Genomic DNA, 19,483 nt, shown 5'->3' with positions numbered 1-19,483 from the left:
ACTCTGTCTCAGCTCCACCCCCAGTCACCCCTCTCTTACACGATAATTTGCAATTCACCAGAGTTTACGAGCCAGAAATGCCAAGGATTTTAACAATTATAATAAATTCAATGTTTTAAATAATCGGTTTACATCAATGGTTCATGCAGTGCATCTCCTCTTCTCCTCTCTCCTTGGATCCGCGCCCGTGGTTTAAGGGAAAAACATGAGTGGTCATAACCAAATTACTTCGTAGTGACGTAAAACATAAAAAGTGATACGCTTCTCCTAAGCTCTGATACAACACTCGTACCTATAAGGCCAGGCCATTCAAAAGTTTGCATAGATGAGGGTTGTTATAAATCCAAGTAATGCCTATTTCTTTCGATTTTCCCCTTAAATTTATACACCTGACATCAAATCCTACGGAGTGTTGTATAATCGAGGCTTGTATCGTGGACGTAAGTACTTTCACTTTACTGTACGTATAAATACTACGACTTTTTGCACAATGACATAAGTCACCAACGAAATAAATCCATATCCATAGTTGGGCGAGAAGATAATTTCTTTGTATCTTCAAGACTATTGTCATATCTTCGGAATACGACGAGAGATTAGCTGTTTACAGATGGGCAATATCTATTCTTCCTGTCGGTACATGGTCTCACAGACATCAACATATGCTTTCTATTTGTATTCACCGCGTACTTTGACATCTGATCTTTTGTTGCTGAAGCAATTCGCGAGGCAAGAGAGGATAAAAAAGAATACAAAAAAATGCGCCAATTACTTCGAAAAATGCAGGATAATTTACTTGACATACGTTGCATTAAAAAGACTATATTCTACATTGCTTATTATTCTGTTACTAACTGCTTCTTTCTGTCCAATGTTAGCAGCTAATAATAGTAAGCGATCAATATTTTGTTTACCACTGGCTTGTTGGCACCATATTGGCTGCACTTGTGGTCGAGGAAGCGGTGGACTGAAAGCGCGGGAATAGCGTAGTAAGTTTCTGTTTCGATGTTCGTCACTAACCAAATACTAACACGCTAATTTTGGCTAGTTTAAGCATGGTGTAACTAAATATTAGGAAGTACTCTTAGCTTATATGAAGACAGAATGGAAGCATTCACGAAAATAGAGAAAATCGGGGAAGGTACATACGGAGTTGTATACAAAGCTAAGAATCAACATACCGGAGAACTTGTAGCATTGAAGAAAATTCGTTTGGAAACGTAAGTGTAAATACTTAATCCAGATTCGGCATTTATTTGGCAATCTCTATGCTAGTGTTGTTTATTTTAATAATACTTTTTACCGTAGTTTTAATAATTTCGCAGCTCATGAACGATCGAAGAGTTGCAGGTGTAAAATAGGCATTATCAAAATTAATTTCATAGATATATCTGTCTGTGATAGCCTGTTTCTGATGCCAAGTTCTTGTTTTGTGTGAAAATGTTTCTTGTGGACCCTGTTATGAGTTAGGTAATAGAGATGTTCTACTCTGTGTGATAGCGGTTTGATTATGATCAAACAGTGTAGTTCAGTCCGTTGTTACGTATTTTCAGCAGAGCAAAGCATACACATTATGAGATTTTGCATAATGTTTATATTCCAATTTATTGTAACTTGGCCGACATGATGAATGCTGCTTCAGGCGTAGTTAAGTTGGCAACGTCGCATTGTTTCCTGGCATAAAGCTGGGTAAGCGCGTCTGTTGGATGTGCATGTAAACAGAATCGGTATTTTAATTGAAAATTCTGATGGTAAACAACGATTCCTAGTTCACTTTTTGATGTGACTGCTGCTGATACATGCTGTTACCAAAGAAGAAAAACTTCGTTGCTTGTGTTGTGTTACATGGTAAATATGACACAATGAAACTGAAATGCAACATGGCTAGCGATTGCTGTTCCGTTGCATTGAACTTAAGTGGAAATTCTTTTCATTGAAGTAAGTGTAGTATATTACGTTCATATTTTTCAGATATATTCATGCAACTGTAAATTTTATGACTCTTGGGCGAAAGTGAAGTGGGAATTACATTTCAGCTAGATGATGAACCAACGTTTAATGAATTAATTATGTATGCCACATTTCGTTTTTCGTCACATGTTTGAATGTTATGCCTGTGTTAACCAATTCAGAAAATTTTATGAACTGCTATGCTGACTTAATGTGAGCGATTGTGAATTGTACTGGATTTTCCCCCCTTTGTATTCTAATGATGATGAAAATGCTAATAACAGTGAATCACCGCATTGAATTCTTTTCTTCTGTTTGGTTCTGTGTTTAAATATTTGTATACCCTTATTCAGTTTTGCAATTTTCTTGAGTTTACTTTTATTTTTGCTTTATTTTCAAAACCATTTACAGTGTAACTTTAAATTGTTTTACCCGACCTTTCTGAAATTGCAAGTCATTGTACCTTCTGTTTCCAGTATTTAATCAGCGACATTGTTTTCTTATGACTTACTGGACACTGTCTTGGAATCTGAATGCACAAGTGTAACAGGACTGAACTCAGTCATCCATCCAAACTGGGATTTCCTGCACCCACATGTGCCTTTGACAATCTCCAGAATTTGATAAGTGAGAATGTTTCCTGTTTAATTATTTTTTGACTCTACAGATGATTCATACGTTCCTCTCTACAAAAGTTTGTTTCTGGACTCAGAAAAAGTGAAACATCAACAACAGAAGAGTTTAGTTTGCATTTGTCTTTGTTATATCAGTGCACATTGCAGCTGTGATTATAATAAATCTACTGAACTATAGCAGTGAGATTTGTGGGAAGCAGGTAAAAAAAGTATTAACATTGTCATTTAAAGGTCTGTCCATATAAAAAATTATTCTTTGCCTCTGATAAAAGTTGATTTTTTTTAAATTTTCAAGTCATGGAATGTGTTGAACAATGGCTGTTTTAATACATACAGATGTTGACGCATTTGCCATATTTTCTTTCACACATCCTACACATTATGTTGTAACAGTGGATGGGGTATGAACTTTGGAAGTAAGAATACATGAAAAACTTAAAGATTTGTGACAAGAAAGCAAGTTAAATCTTCTGTATTTGTTACACCTATGTGACCGCACATGACCAATAGTATGTAGGCTTGTATACAGTTATCACAATGTTATTTTCACAGAGAATAGAAGGCTTGGTGTGGGTGAATCATAAGTAAAACATCCACGTTATTTGGTATCAATATACACTGCTGTTTTGTGCAATATTTTGGTTTAATAAATTTGAAAACTTGTTTTGTGGTCACATACCTAGTGTCAGATGCTATGAATCTCTGCGTAGTTAAGAAATAGCGGGTATTCAGGCTCAGTTTAATGTGTAAATGATTCTCTTTAAATTTCTGTCTCTGAGGATGCTCACTGATTTGAACATAGGCCCCACTGAATCCTTATTTTAGAGGAGTGTTCAAATCCCTACCCAGCAGTGTAAATTAGTCCCCCCGTCCCATGGTTCTCTTAAGCTACATCATTTGAGGCAAATACTAGAATGACTCCTTAAATGAATGAATGGCCAATTTTTCCCCATCTATGCTGTGGTTTTCTCTCTGCAGTGTAATTTGTCTATCTGCCAGATTAAACTTGAACTTACTTCTCCTCTTTGGATAAAATGTAGCGTCTTGTAAGTGAAGAGCGTAGGTGGTAGCTATACATAAAGTGTAATCAGTCCTTGATAGTTACTAGTGTAATTGTCAGAACAGTACATTAGAAGTTGTAAAACATCAGCCAGATCTGTGTTCCAGGTATGGATCATTTCATGTGACAGAATGAAACATTTACATAACACCTTAACATGTTTCCTTCCAAAATCCATTTTCTTTTAGAACAGGGGCCCTCTTAAGAGCATAATTTTTGTCACACAACATGCCACATACAGTCATAAATGAATAGAATACTGGTCTTTCTCAAGTTCCTCAGTGTTTTTTACCGTAGTTTCTTGCTTCTAATTCCTGGAACTAGGTCCATATTTTATAGTTGGTTCGATCTATGTCTTATTTCATAAGCATATTTGCTTTTTCAACACCCAAATTAATTATACAGTGTTTAACAACTGATATGAAATATGTATGATACAGTTTTTTTACGAGCTAAATTGGTTATTTTATTTAGAACTCTCATTGCATGAACTTAACTGTTGAATCACTTCACTAAGCTTAGCCAGTCCTGGAAAGGTTTTGTTGGGTCAGTGGAAGGGTCCAACTCACCGGGTCTAGTGCAGCAGGGGATACAACCCGTCGGCTTTGAACAATGACGTCATTCCTTAGTCATAGATCGTAATGTCTTCACTTCAAGGCATAGATAATAAAGCAGTTCTGTGTTCTAATAAGCACTATCATTAAAATAATTGAATGTAAATCTAAAAGCGATCGCTTGATATTGGGTGCATCATTAAACGTGTGACTTAATTAACTTAATTATTTGTTTTTTATTCGGCCGGTACTTAATATTTTTCGTAATGATATTAAGGTTTTTTGCTGTTATGTTTCAGTTTCGTTTCTTTACTGATTGCTTAATGAAGTAGGATCAGTTTATTCTATCTCGTGAGGTTTTTTTTAAAAAAAAGCCAAAAAACACTTATTAGGTACTGAAGGGAGCTGCTTAATAAAGTAGGATCAGTTTATTCTCTCTCGTGAGATTTTTTTAAAAAAAGTCAAAAAACACTTATTACGTACTGAAGGGAGCTACAACATTAAGAACAATCGCTTCTCGGCTTTTGACAAGATATTGCTTAATAAAGTAGGATCAGCTTATTCTATCTCGTGAGATTTTTTTTTAAAAAAGCCAAAAAACTCTTATTACGTACTGAAGGGAGCTAGAACACTAAGAAGAATCGCTTCTCGGCTTTTGACAAGATATTGCTTAATAAAGTAGGATCAGTTTATTCTATCTCGTGAGATTTTTTTTTTAAAAAAAGCCAAAAAACACTTATTAGGTGCTGAAGGGAGCTGCTTAATAAAGTAGGATCAGTTTATTCTCTCTCGTGAGATTTTTTTTTTAAAAAGTCAAAAAACACTTATTACGTACTGAAGGGAGCTACAACATTAAGAACAATCGCTTCTCGGCTTTTGACAAGATATTGCTTAATAAAGTAGGATCAGTTTATTCTATCTCGTGAGATTTTTTTTTTTTTTTTTAAGTCAAAAAACACTTATGCTTTTGACAAGATCAATGTTTATCTCTCTCGCATTCCTTTGTTTCTCAACATTCTCCTCAGCTCTTTCATCTCTGTAATACATTCTCTCTGGCGACTTGTGACGTCATTGTTCAAAGCCGACGGGTTGTATCCCCTGCTGCACTAGTCCCAACTCACCTGTGTGCTTTGGCCCATGGCATAACTGTGTTGTGTTTCATAACGTCATTTAGGTGCGGTGTGTTAGAAAGGGATTGTGTTTGCAAAAGGCGTGTTTGGAGTAAGCAGTGGTGCACTACTGAGTGTGGTTATTGTTTCTAAACTGTTTGTGAGTGATGTTAGTGTGTTATTGACCTTAGTGCTGCTTGTTACTCGATGTTGTGTGGGTGGCATTATGGAAGTGTCCAGTTCAACCCACCTGATTTGACCCATGACATCTTAAATATGGTGAAAATGCCTACTTCTGATTGATACAAAATGGCAGTGATGATATTAGTACATTCACACGCCAATAAACATGAGCAAAAATGAAAATGATACAAGAATGTCTCACTCCAAAAATTAAGTTAAACTAATGAGACAACTGGGGTTTAGGTTGGGGACAGGTAAAATATATAACATTGTAAAACATCCCTCCACCCAAAAACAATTAATACCGCCAAAAAATTCAAATTACAGCTACAGCCACAAAACTAACATGAATTGGACATTTCCCTTGACCTATATAGCTCAACTGCAGCTGTTTATTTTCGCCATGTTTAAGATGTCATGGGTCATATCAGATGGGTTGAATCAGACACCTCCATAAACAATAAGTACAATTTCCAAAAGTGAACCAAAACTACAAGAAGTCAGAAATCCATAGATCCTCATATTCACAACCAATTAAAACACGACCAACATACCATAAATATACGACAGGCAAACATCACCGTTGCTATAGAATAAAATGAAAAGGAAAAATTACGTACCAATATATGCCTCTTGCAGTATCGCCTAGTTTGGCTGCCGCATGCTCTCTCTCTCTCTCTCTCTCTCTCTCTCTCTCTCTCTCTCTCTCTCTCTCTCTCTCTCTCTCTCTCTCTCTCTATACACACACACACACACACACACACACACACCTAGCTTTTGGTTATCTATATGTAACACAAAAATTCTAAGGCCACTTTTCCGCCAGCAAAACTCGAGCTCCTCTAAACATATTAGTACAAGCTCCAGTGTCAATCTTTAAACTCTGTGCTATGGTTAACTAGTAAATGATTACCACTCATCCCCAAACCCCTATAAGACGAAAATGCATCAGACATTACAGTACTACCCTCCTCAATATATTCCTTATTCAGCTCCACTAGTTCCCTCTATGAACCTGCTGAAACCATAAAAACTTGATCAGCATACCCACCCCCTGAAATAATAGCCCCCACATACCAACCCAAGAATGGTCCCTCCCTCTTACCAGGCTATGATTCGTTGCTCGTAGACAGGCAGTAGCGTTCTCGCTTCCTAAGCATAGGGTCCCGGGTTCGGTTCCCAGCGGGTTCAGGGATTTTCACCTGCCCCGAGATGACTGGGTGGTGTTCTGTCGTCATCGTCGTCATTCTTCCCCATTACAGTTGGAGGAAAGCAACAGCAAACCACCTCATTAGGACCTTGCCTAGTGCAGCAGTGCCGGTCTCCTGCATCGTTCCCTTATGTTCTTTCAAGCAACATGGGACTTCATTTCCATTTTCCATACAAAACACTTCTCTCACTCACACCAGCTTCATGCAGACAATAACTTAGAAGACTGATAACAAAAATAATACATGAGCAAGACAATCTCTCTTGTGGCAGACCTAGATTTCTTGAACCATGTATCGAGAGCCAGATATTGTTACTCGGACAACACCTGATCTGAGCCGCCACAACACACACCACCTCACATTGTTCCCACAAATGTTAGCAATAAGACCGAACACCTGCAGAAACTGTATGATGAACATCATCTCATCACCTATCACTTCACTGTCATATCCATGCCTAACAAAAGAGCAGGAAAAATTTAGATTTCGTTCCACACAACAAACGCCAAACACATAAACAAAATAAATCCTTAATAACTCTGTGAAAACACTTCCACAGCCCGTGTTACCATACCAACTACCCAGTCTCTAAACCACATTAACACAATGACAACAAAAACTCAAGTGAACCAAATTTAATACCACACATTAAACTCTGCACATCAACATCCTCCACCAGAGGGCGCCATCAGATACAATTACACAACATCTACAAACCCAATCAGTGGAGTTCGCTAGTCATTGGTTGGTTGATGCTGTGGATGACAATATGGCATAAGTAGTTAAAGTTCTTCAGTTATATGGCTGCTTGGCAGAATGTGTTGAAGTTTCACATTGAGCTAAGTCTCTGCTTCTCAAACCAGGCATGCATGTATGCAGTAATGTTTTCAGTAATGGTTTTTTTTGTTTGGGGGCGGGGATGGCCAGTGGGAGTTGCCTAGTATCGTTGTTTTCCTATGAGCAATATAGGTAAAATGAAATACTCAATTCCAGAGTTTTGGTGTTTTTTTTATTTGGTTTATTCTCGAGCATTTCATGTTTGTTATTTTTCAGTATTGTTGGTTTTTAGAATGGTAACATTCTTACTATGTATTTACCTTGTTTATGTCCAAGACCATCTACTTTCCATCCCATTAGTTTCATTATATTACTGAAGTGAAAATATTTTGCATGATTTAATATCTTTGTTCATTGGTGTGTTTGGTGACTTAATGATTTCCGTATTGTATACATTGCAAATAGGGTTGTACAGCGTCTTGATGATGTCACAGGTCAAAGTTGACAGACAGAATCGGGCTTTTCAGTATTGCTGTTTTGTTTATAGAAACTCCAAGAAATTTAAGTCTGCGGTGGTCACTTTTTTGCCCATGTATTTTAACTGTGTTATGTTCTCTGGCATTTATTGGTTCTGAAGTGTGCAATTTGTGTTTTGGAAGGTTCAGTTTCATAGCGTTATTATTTATCTAAGTTTAAAGTGCTTGAAGAGGGTTATTTTATTTTTTTAATTCTATTCTGTGCTAGTTCTGTATTGTTTTTACATCAAACTATTGCTGCTGAATCGTCTACAAACAATTTTTGTGGGGTTATCTCACATGGCTATTTTTATATAACGTAAGTGTAGTGTCTGGTCTAGTATGGACCCCTGGCATACTCATTTCTGTATTTCCTTTCGTCTTGAATAGTCACTCTCCACTTTTTGTTGTATAACTATCTTTGTTTTCTATTTTTGAGACAGGATGGAAATCAACTTAAAAATTTTCCATGGGAACTGTAAACAGCGATTTTGTGAGCAGCAGTTCATGGTGTCTCTTGTCAAATACTTAAGTAAAATCCTAAAAGAAACTGGATGCACACGGCTTGTTATTGTGGAGTTTGCTTAATTTAGTGATTCGTTTGTTTATAGTGTACACGGTCCTTTGCCCTTGCCTAAATCCTTATTTGGTTATTCAGAAAAACTTTGTTTTTTATGTTTTCTAATTGATTATGTACTTTTCCCTTGCATACATCAGAAAAAAAATTGATAACATTGGTGCTTGGGGGGGGGGGATGATTTTCTATCTCAGTTTTGTGAGACTTTCATCCCAGCAAACAGAGCTACGATCTTTGAAGGATTTTGCAATGTTAGCCACTTGAAAGCAGGATGCATGAGTAAACTGAAGCTAATGCAGATATGTATTTAATTTTATTCGGATTTATGTGAGGAGGAGAGAAGTTACAAAGTAAAACTGCTGAAATCTTTACAAATTGGTCTGCATTTCATAACTGCTTCCCTCTCAATCTCTGATTTGGGGTTAAAATGAGTAGGTTCATCAGCACCTACTTCAGTATTGACAATCTGTCTTACAGCTTTTGATTAGTTTAAGGCATTAAGATGCATTCACTGTATGCCATTTTAATGAATGTGAAATATTGCTTTGTATGTGTTTACAAACAAGACAAACTCGGCATAATGTTGTTTTTTGCTTCCATGTGGAGTTTCCTCTTTTTAATGCTAAAGATCTTGATGCCTTCAGTTATCCATGAGTATATTTTACCATGTGTCACATACTGTTATGAAATTGAAACATCCATTTTAAATACTCATGAATTGTGATACAAAAGCATTGTAGTTAGGCCCTGCTGAACAATAGGTGCTAAATGACAGGAAATTTTCATTCCTTTTTGAGACAAATACATTCACGTTTTGATGACTTAAGTTCCTGACCCATTTTAACTGTATGGATATTATCTGAATTTGGCACTGAGAGAAAAGTGCTGGATGCTCAGCTCCAAAATGAATGTTTTTGCAGCATCATAACTGATACTGCTTACAATGTCATCTACACTTGTTGCAGTGGATTCTGTTACTCTGGTGTATTCACTGAAATTTGGTATTAGGTCTCTTGTAGATAGCAAGCCATTTAGGGAAATGGCAAATCTAAGTTGAAGTCAGTGCAAATAATATTTCTACACAACTATTCTGGTCACAACCTACTGGCAAAGTTTCTAATTTGTCTAGTAATGCACATCTGACAGTAGTTGGAGATGTGATGTATCCATAATAATTAATATGCCATATTCCAACATTTCTATACAGCGGCCTTCAAATAATACTTTGTCACTGTAGCAATTAGAAATTTGTCTAGCTTCAGAGGTTAGTGATTGCTCGACTAGAATGCATGATCCCGTAATGAAATTTTTCTCTGTAAAAACTCAGTAGTAAACTGTAGCCTGTAAGTGAATTTACGAAGTTGACATTGACACTTATGCCAGTGTTTATTTAAGCATAGAACTTACATGATTTTTGTTCTCTAAAAGTACTTCCAGTTCGTATAACTTGTTCAAAATTACTGCTGGTTGGCTGCCTATGTTTAAGTGCAATATGCTGCTATATTTATGAATTAAATATAGCACAGAATGATTAAATTTGTTCTTTTCTGGTACTTGCATGGGTCTGAATTTCTACATTGTATTCTGTGTTATTTTGTTACTTTTGGACAAAATTTTTTGGGAGTTGATTTACTTTATTAGTTTCCTTGTAGAGGGATGCCCAGCACAGTAATAGATTCATTTGTGCATTCACTAACGAGAGAGATCTCTAGATCCCTGCCTATGGCGGTAGCTATCACCCTTTTGCCACATTTGTTGAGACAGCATTCCATGTCGCATGAAAAAGTTTTTTTCATAATAGCTAATGTGTAACATAATTTGCAAATTTCACACAGAGGCTGTTCACCTTGTTGTTAGTTAGTCTAATTCCTTTGCCTACACACGACCAGTTTGTAGGTAATATCTTAAGATGCAAAGTTGCTGGAATTACATTATTGAAATGCAGGAAACGCAGTGCTGAACAATTTTGTAATAAAGGCATGGGTTTCATTTCTGTAGACATCCTCTTATGAGAAGAATACTCATTTCAGATAGAGTAGTATTAAATACCGATCATCAGCTTTGATCAGTGGCATAGGAAATATGCAGCAAATTTCAGAAACAACATGGTGATGATCATGTGATATTGGCATGTACCACCGCCCCCCCCCTCCCCCCCCCCCGAACCATAACCCCAAACTGCCTAATCTGCAGAACAATCTACCACCACAACCAGGTAGTGGTTTCGTAATATTAAAATTGCTTCATCAAATGATAGAATGGGACTTGGAAACTGTCCATACATAACATGGGTAAAAATATGTGTTTCATTTTAAAGAAGTTACACCTGGAATATTATTGATGTGCAAGCCAAGGGATGTAAATCTTTGTCAGTGGTCGGTATCAGGCATATGAAGAACACCTGACCTTAATACCCATGCATTATCATCGGCTTTAAATTTAAATTTGTTGGATTAACTGAAGCATTGGATACCACTTGCTGAGTCGCAGCCTCGTCTGTCTACCTAATTTATACAGCGGACTGCATCACCACATCTAAGATTTTGTATTGGCATTTGTTGGCTTCACTACCTCACAACAATCAGGCAGTTCTTTCAAACATAACCTCAAACTCTTGCTATGCCGTACATGTCCGTCATAGAACCTTTATTTCAAAAACTAACGTAGGCTTAAAACAAATAGCCACTTTTATGCGTATAATCAGTTTTATGCTCTTCCTGTTTGTGCACATCAGATAACATGTGCCACCTAGTCTCTACTTTACGGAATGGAGATGACACTCAGTATCTGTAACTTCAGTTGACCCAGTTGTCTGCGTTGTTCTCAAAAACTTACCATAGGAACTTTTAATTAAAATCTTATTTGTCTGTTGATTTAAATAACTGTGTTCTCAGTAATCGTGGATGGAACTTTCCATGTATGAAATATTGTATAGAAGATAGAGCTTCCACACAGGATGCAGTGAGTGTCAGGCACTACTTATATATTATGGATAGCTACAACAAATGAAGACTTATACTGTACAACTTGATCCTTAGGACAGGATGTCACAATAGTTACCTCTCTCTCTCTCTCTCTCTCTCTCTCTTTCTCTCTCTCTCTCTCTCTCTCTCTCTCTCTTTTTCTCTTTCTCGCTTGCTCTCTCTCGTGTGCAACCTCATAGAAGGACACTGCCTTTGTAACCTAACATTTTCCACCCAATTTGCTTGAGTTCACCAACAGCTCTATCAACACTCTTTCCCATGAATTTACTATTATGATGTTGTAGGCTAATATTATATAAAGTGGTCTCACTTTAGGTTGGAATATCAATAGTATAAGGAAAAGGATAGATTGGTAATCATTGTAAAGGTGACACATTTGAATTACAGACAGGCATAACAAAAAGTGTGTTACACACTTACGTTTTGGCCAAAGTTTTCTTCAGAAAAGGAAACACACACACAGAAAGAAGGAGAGAGTGAGAGATATCACACAATCAAGCACACCTCACACAGTCACGACCGCCTTCTCCTGCTGTTCAAGCTGCTGGAGAAAGTGGTCATGTGTTTGTGAGGTGTGCTTGCTTGTGTTGATGTTATCACTTGGCTCCTGTAGTATATTTTCCACACAGCAAAATCGCATTCATACCAGTTAGTTGAGTAGGGGCGCTGATCTTGGTGTTGGGTGTCCTGAATGTACTGTCACTACCACCACCACTGCTGCTGCCAACCACATCATTGTCTTTCCGGATCGAAGAAATATTGATAAAGTATGTAACCTAATAAATATCAGACATTAGGTAAGATATAAAACAAATAACTTCCTCTCATTTATGTAATTTTTTCAAGTTTATTAAAATAGTAACTTGGAAGTTCATTAAAATTCAGCAAAAATAAACCTTTTTCAGATTGTCTTCGAACTTTGGCTTTAAGCTGTGACAGAACGTGACAATGATTTTAAAAAAATTGAAGGCTAAAGTTTTAAGTTGCAGGCTATTTGCATATTGCATAATTTTCCCTTATATTTCCTACTCATAAAATGTACTTTCATTGAGAATATTATTAACTTTTGTAATAATACAAACTTATTTATTTTATTGTGTTTGTGGGGGGACAGTTAAACATACATTTTTTATTTTCATTAAAAAGTGTGTTTGCATTACAGCAAAACATTTAAGTTTTACATGTTACTAATAGAAGCATGAAAGAATTTAAAAGTTCAGTCGCAGAAAATTAATAGCAACTGTCTTTGAAAACTTATATTATGAAACAATTGTTTAAGAGCTTGCTTTCCTATTAGCAGATACCTAGATTTGCATCCAGAATTGTAATAAAATTCCAGTGTTTCATGTGTGTTATACAGTGTAGGCAACTCTGTGGCAACAATTTTGTTTACAAAATCAAGAATTAAGGGGGGAAAACTTAGTGTCGTTTCACTTTTGGTGGAATGGTCCATATAAGTTGCGCATCTGAGACATATGGACAGTTTCTACAATTTCAGGTTTAGACCGTATTTGTAAGACCATTCATTTGTGGAAGGAAGGTACCAGTCATGCTGTAGAACACAGCTAATGTAGACAGTATTAGACTGGTGCGTGCCCATCTAAGACTGCCTAAATCAGCCATGTGCTAGAACATACTAGCCTTTCATCTGCAAATGAAACAGTTTATGGGTCTTAGAAATAAGGACTAAAATTGAAATTACAGGAATTGAACTTACTCCCCTTTTACACCTCGGGTAGTGAATTTGTGACAGTTTTGTATTTGATGGATATCTTTGACCGCTTAGAAACTATTTTAGAGGTACATGATTGAAGGATACAAAATTATTGCGTATTTGTTCCATTTAGAAAAACTTCATGTGTGTTTGTAGTGTCTTGTGAATTCCAGATGTGCATGGTGTCAAGTTTTGCAATTACAGTATTGAATACCATATGCTTATGCTGGGTCACAACACATAGCACTCTTAACATTTTTATTCGTCTCACCCTACCCCCTCCAGATAACTGAAATTCCATGTCTTCTGGCCACAAGCAAGAAATTTCATTCTAGTGTCACTTACAGGTAAAAGTATAGTTATTAGTACCCAGTGTGCCTCATTGCTCATTTATCGAATATCGACGTTTTTAACCCTGGTTGTGGTATTTATTTCCTTTTAGGTTTTAAGGAGAGTAGCTGAACAACATTTATACAGTATTTATAAGCTCATAAATACCTTAACATGGTGTTGATCTTTTCTGCTTTATTGATATTATTTACTTGAACCTAAAAATATTTATTCTTATCGGGACAACACAATGATTGACAAATTTGAAAATGTTGAGTGAATATGTGTCAATATAATTCTTGCTTTTCAGTTAACTTTCTGTATTCCTCAGTCGCGCTAGGCGTATAAGTTTGTACTTTCGTGTATACTGTTCTGTTGAGTTTATTTAGTTTTTGACAGTATAATATAATTGGATAGATAAAAAATCTACTCACAAAGAGGCAGCAAGTTTTATATGTGCAAGCTTTTGTAGCCACTGGCTCTCTGTGTGTGTTCTCCTGTGGCCTCTTTGAGAGAAGGTTTTTTTTTCTATACAATTACATTATGTTCTATTGAGTTTTTACTAATTCCGTTTTCCTGGCTGCCACGGCACATCTTTACCTTCACCTCCCAATGTTTGACATTCCACATAACCACAGCTGTTAAGCAGTAGCTGTTGCTGAGCGTTGCAGGTCGACAGCAGGAGGCCACTTAACTAAAACTGGACGGACCTTTCCCTTCGGACTAACCGCATGACCGCTGCTTTGTGAGCAGAGGCGATTACTAACTGCCATGTGGACAGGGGTCCCTAGCACAAGTTGAATTCTGTGGTGTCTGTGCTGCAACGTATACGAGTCGTAGCACCACATGATTCAGCTTAGCTCGGGACCGCACAGTCGACAAGGTGCGCCTCTGACACGGCGAGCTGCAGAACTTCGTGGGACGCATCTGGCTAACGGCACGTGGCTGTTGTAACTAGGAATGGTTATGACAAATGCTAATAATGGTGTGTGGCTGCTATAATAGAAAAGAATGCTGAAACTGTTTAAACGATTGATTAATTAACATTCTACTGGATATTTTAGTTGTTTTATCAATTTGACTTACTCTGCACTTTTGTTTCTTAATTCTCGTCTCTACCTGTTACTGCTACCTGCTTTTTGTAGTGCTTATGTCTTTTGCCATATTAACCTCTTCATCCGAGATCCGCCGTAAGTTGTAACTCGATTTCACTACGCTACAGAGCCTTCAGATTTGCTATAAGTGTAGCTCCTGTAGAGGTGTTAACACCATAGAAAAAGAAACTAATACTGGGAAAGAGTGCAAGTTTGTGGTAAGCAGCTGTTCCATGACCTGACATGTTACCTGCTTGTGCATTTCACTTGACAGTTCTGAAGTATTTTATCCTACGTTGGAAGGAAAATAGTTGATGCAGCGAACTACTACAGAAATTTTGAAATATTGTTAGGCAACCGAGTTGATGGTGTCTTCCGTGTTCTGTGAGATTTTGGTTGTACTGTTCTCCCGTCTTCAGCAGCATGTTAAACGAAAGCTTTTGTTTGGGCACCTGACTATGTGTCCTTGCACTTCTGTTTGTGTTCAGAGACCCCCGACAGCCAGGTTGGGCTTGGAGTGGGAGTTGATGGAAAAGTTTCGCCAGAAATTAACCCTGTGACTGGTTTCTGAATAAAGTTAATTGCTTCCAGTTACATAAAGATTAGAACCTAGCTTTGCATTTACAAGGAGGCCTTACATAGGGCTTTCTCCGATATCCCCCCCCCCCCCCCCCCCCCTCCCAAGGATTTGAAGTTGAGTTTCTGGACATCAGTTCCTAAAGTTGTGTGATATAAGTTTTGTAAAATGTGTGACCATGAAGTTGTAGGACTGATTTTCAAATTGTTGTGGGAGGTAGGGGGAGACTGGCTTGGCCTGGTTAGGGGTGGGGGCGTCATTTGTGAACAGAATGCGACCCTTTGCAGTCGTGTGCGGGTCTGTGGAGGGTGAGCACGCTCTTTCTATTTAACCTCTGTGAAGCAGTGTAGTCACGTGCAGAATAGAACGGAATCTCGAGCAGTGCTGCGCCATGCAGTTTTACTTCAGACTTAAAAAACTGCCACGAAAACTTTCAGTGTGCTCAAGCAGGCCTGTGGGGATGCTGCCCTGAACTGCTCAGTTGTTTTTGAGTTGCACAAGTTGTTCTGGGAGGGAAGAGAGCTTGTCACACATAACCAACGCACTGGTCGCCTGTCAACATTAAGGATCAACAAAAATGTGACAAAAGTTCAACAACTTGTGGACTCAGATCATTGGTTATCAATCAGCCTGATGAGTGAGCAGTTAAGCCTTTCTTACAGAACCACTCAAACCGTCAATACTGATGTTTTGGTGGTGGGGAAAATTTGCGTAGTTCGTGTCCAGATCCTTGACTGATGAACAGAAAACAAATTGTGTGCAGTTTCAACGAAAATCCTGAGATGTGATCAAGAAAACCCACATTTTTGCAATAAAATGGTTACTGGAGACAAAACCTGACACTTCCAGAGTGGCCTCACCAAATTTCAAATGGCACATAAAAACTTATCCTCTCCCAAAGAAGGCTCAGATGAGGAAGTCCCAGGTAAAAACTGTGCTTCTGGGTTTTTTTTATCACCATGGCAACATCCACAAGGAGTTTGTACCCCCAGGGAAAACCTCAAATGCACAGTGTTACGCGGAAGTGCTAGAGAGGTGAAAGTGAGTCAACCGCATACAACCGCAAAAAAGTCATTGTTCATGACTGAGAAAAATTATATACATCAGTAATATTGTTGAATCTGTATTAATATAACAAGATTTTTGAAAAAAATGACTGGCACTAATTAAATATTTGAAATGGTGACTTTACGATTACAAGAATTCTACAGCACACACTTGGCAACTGATGATGTTCACTAATTAGAAAAGTTTTGTGCTCCTTCTCCCCAAGGCGCAAGCTTATTTATTTACATTAAAAAATGTTGTCATATTGCTTTAGTAAATTGATGTCTGAATAGTGAGTTTCAAATCCTCTTCTAAGGACAAAGAAAATCGAAGAGGTCCACCCTGTGATGTCCTCTCTGTTAGAGCACATCATCATCATCCAACAGGACCATCTTTGTGCTCTCTTGGACTAATAGCAACATGTCCCTTTAACAGAGGGAAAAGTTAGCTATGAACTGGAGAGGGGTCTCTGTAGATAACATTAAATGTGGTTGTTTGCATTACCTTCGAGTTGTTTGCTATTAGAGCTAGATATGCTGCAAATTTATACTTCAATACTTTGTTAGTGCCTACCTTTGAAGTGAGCCCCCATTTGAATCCACCCACATGTGAATTTATTCTCTCCGTTTCTCAATACATTCCTGCATGCTACCTTCCATAAGGCTACTCGGGAGCTCCACCATGTGTCCTCAGATGGAACTCAAAAGTATGTTCACAGTAAACAATTTCCACTTTCACCAAGTTCATTGACTGTTTGTCACAGCATTAGGACATGGTTTAAAAAACCACTGACTAATATACTAAAATAATTAGTTCCTTACTAATGCCAACAGATTTTGTTTAGGCTGGCTATAAGTAGGGTAGTGTCAATATGCATGAATATCATAACTTTTACATTACTGAAACCATTTAGAATGTGGATGAAGCAATGTGACTGATTCTTGAAAATGGTTTGCGACATAAAGCACACAGGTGCTCTTAATAACTAATTGCACATCATTAAGCCACAAGTCAAAGCTGATGTTCAGTATCGGTAGATTCAACATACCCTTCTCGCTGCTGTATCATGGTTTGATTAATTTACTTGATGAAACATCAACATTTTTACCATTTTTGTAGTTAATTTCATTTCATTTGTGGTTTTTGGGATGCACTTACACATTCCGAGATTACCTCTTCGTGAATCATTTACATTCGTACTTCTTTACTAGTCTTTGTTTTTATTTGACTTAAAACCTTGTATTTGCTTTATGCTGTAATTGTTGCGACCTATAGTAATCCATTGAGCCGTGCCACTTCACAAAGGTTTGCAGGGTATAGATGTAGATGCAGACCCATTTAGCAATAATTTGAACCACCCTTAACAAAAACTGTAACTGTTTAATCATATTTCTGCAATACAGTGCCCATATATTTGTTATACAGGTTGTGAGCAGAAGTAGTTATTTTGTAATGATTATACTTAGCTATATCTTTTATGATGTGTAGAAATCTAAAATACTGTGGGCTGACTTTTCCGTAATTACTAGTTACAATTGACCACACATTGGAAGGTGGGGAATTAATTGAGCTGGGTGGCTTAAAAACATTTAAATAAATTTGCTTAAATTACTGAAGATGTGTAATTGATTTCAAGTATTTTTCATTTATGTTTGCATTTATCTTAAGATTTTGTATCTTTTGAAATGTGGTACTATTCTGAACCTATTGTACTACATTATGATGTAGTGACATTTATCCTTGAATATATATTTTTTGTTTAGCTTTTGTGAATATGCAACTGTAACAGTTTGCATTAAGCATGGAATGAGGGTCAAAGGTTTATTGTTTAAAATTTTAAAAATATTGATGCACGCAAGAGCCCTGATGTATTGTCTAACTATAAACTACTGCATCTAAAAACACAGATGATGTGACTTACCGAACGAAAGTTCTGGCAGGTCGATAGACTCACAAACATACACATGAAATTCAAGCTTTTGCAGCAAACTGTTGCCTCATCAGGAAAGAGGGAAGGAGAGGGAAAGACGAAAGGATGTGGGTTTTAAGGGAGAGGGCAAGGAGTCACTCCAATCTCGGGAGCGGAAAGACCCACCTTAGGGGGAAAGAAGGGGTATACACTCGCACACACAAACAAACACACACACACACACACACACACACACACACACACACACACACACACACACACACACACATCCATCCATGGATGGATGAAGGACTGTGAAGAGGTAGCCAATAATAATAAAATCATTCTTTCAAAGCCTCTTTGACACGATTGACTGCCTTGTCTCAATCATCTGCTTGTGGCAGGTGAGTCCTCTGCAAAGCTGTTGATGTTTTGTTCCTGTACTGACTCAGCTCTCGTGTTTTCATTTGCATATCCATGCCAAAATTGCATGTGTTGTGAGAATTGTCCCCTGTGCACTGTAGTACCTGAATGGTGAAAACTTGGTTATGAGGAACCCTCCTTTTTACATAATATAATAGTAACAAAACATAGGCAGTTGCAAAATTCATAATGGCTACTCTTGACTAAGGTTGTGTGGAACTGAGGGAAGGGGGGAAAATATTGTCCAAACATTTCAAAATGGATACATTTATCTGCTCCAGAAAATATCAGTAAATAACACCTTTTTACTTCATCCTTTGTATTTTGTTTTCTTTGTGAGTGTTGAGTAATTGTTATAACTTCAAGTTGAACAAATATATTTCAAGGAAGACGCAATATGTGAAAGTCACAGATCAAGTAAACAGAGTAAGATGTGTGTACACTTTAACGGTCAAATATAACTGAGTCCAAGTCTAGCACCCATTGGCTGGCTGGCTGGCCGCTTACGTGGCGCTGCTGCTGCTGCATGGCTGGCAGACAGAGCGCCGCATGTAGAGGACGCACGTAACTGCGCGGCAGCACTTTGAAAGATTGGCGAGTCACAACAATAATGTCATGGTTTTTTTATTGTTAGATATATCCTTTTTACAGTTTAACCAATTTTCACTAAAACATTTATCTATGTTCTTATTTACACTTTGTCCAGGCTTCTTCTTTTCCTTGTTTTGTAAAACCTAAGGGGTGCCTCTGTGCTTTCAGATATTTCATTGCTCTTGTTGATCACTGTTAGGAAAAATCCTGGGCCCTTGTGCCACCTGTGCTCTGTGTCATAGG

The 19,483-nt window shown here is 37.5% G+C and overlaps 1 protein-coding gene across 1 annotated transcript in view; it reads left to right on the top strand.

Moving 5' to 3' along the window:
* Window positions 1-948: 948 nt before the first annotated feature.
* Window positions 949-19,483, top strand: part of LOC124718865 (cyclin-dependent kinase 2-like) — a 44,114-nt gene continuing 25,579 nt past the window's right edge. Inside the window, exon 1 of the mRNA XM_047244499.1 lies at window positions 949-1,220. Coding sequence (XP_047100455.1) covers window positions 1,105-1,220 — 116 coding nt within the window. The 5' untranslated portion in view covers window positions 949-1,104. The remainder of the gene's footprint in view (window positions 1,221-19,483) is intronic.

Source organism: Schistocerca piceifrons, chromosome 10, assembly GCF_021461385.2.
Source record: "Schistocerca piceifrons isolate TAMUIC-IGC-003096 chromosome 10, iqSchPice1.1, whole genome shotgun sequence".
Classification (NCBI taxonomy): domain Eukaryota; kingdom Metazoa; phylum Arthropoda; class Insecta; order Orthoptera; family Acrididae; genus Schistocerca; species Schistocerca piceifrons.
The sequence above is the reverse complement of the archived record's forward strand: the minus strand, read 5'-3'. Positions and strand labels throughout refer to the sequence as shown.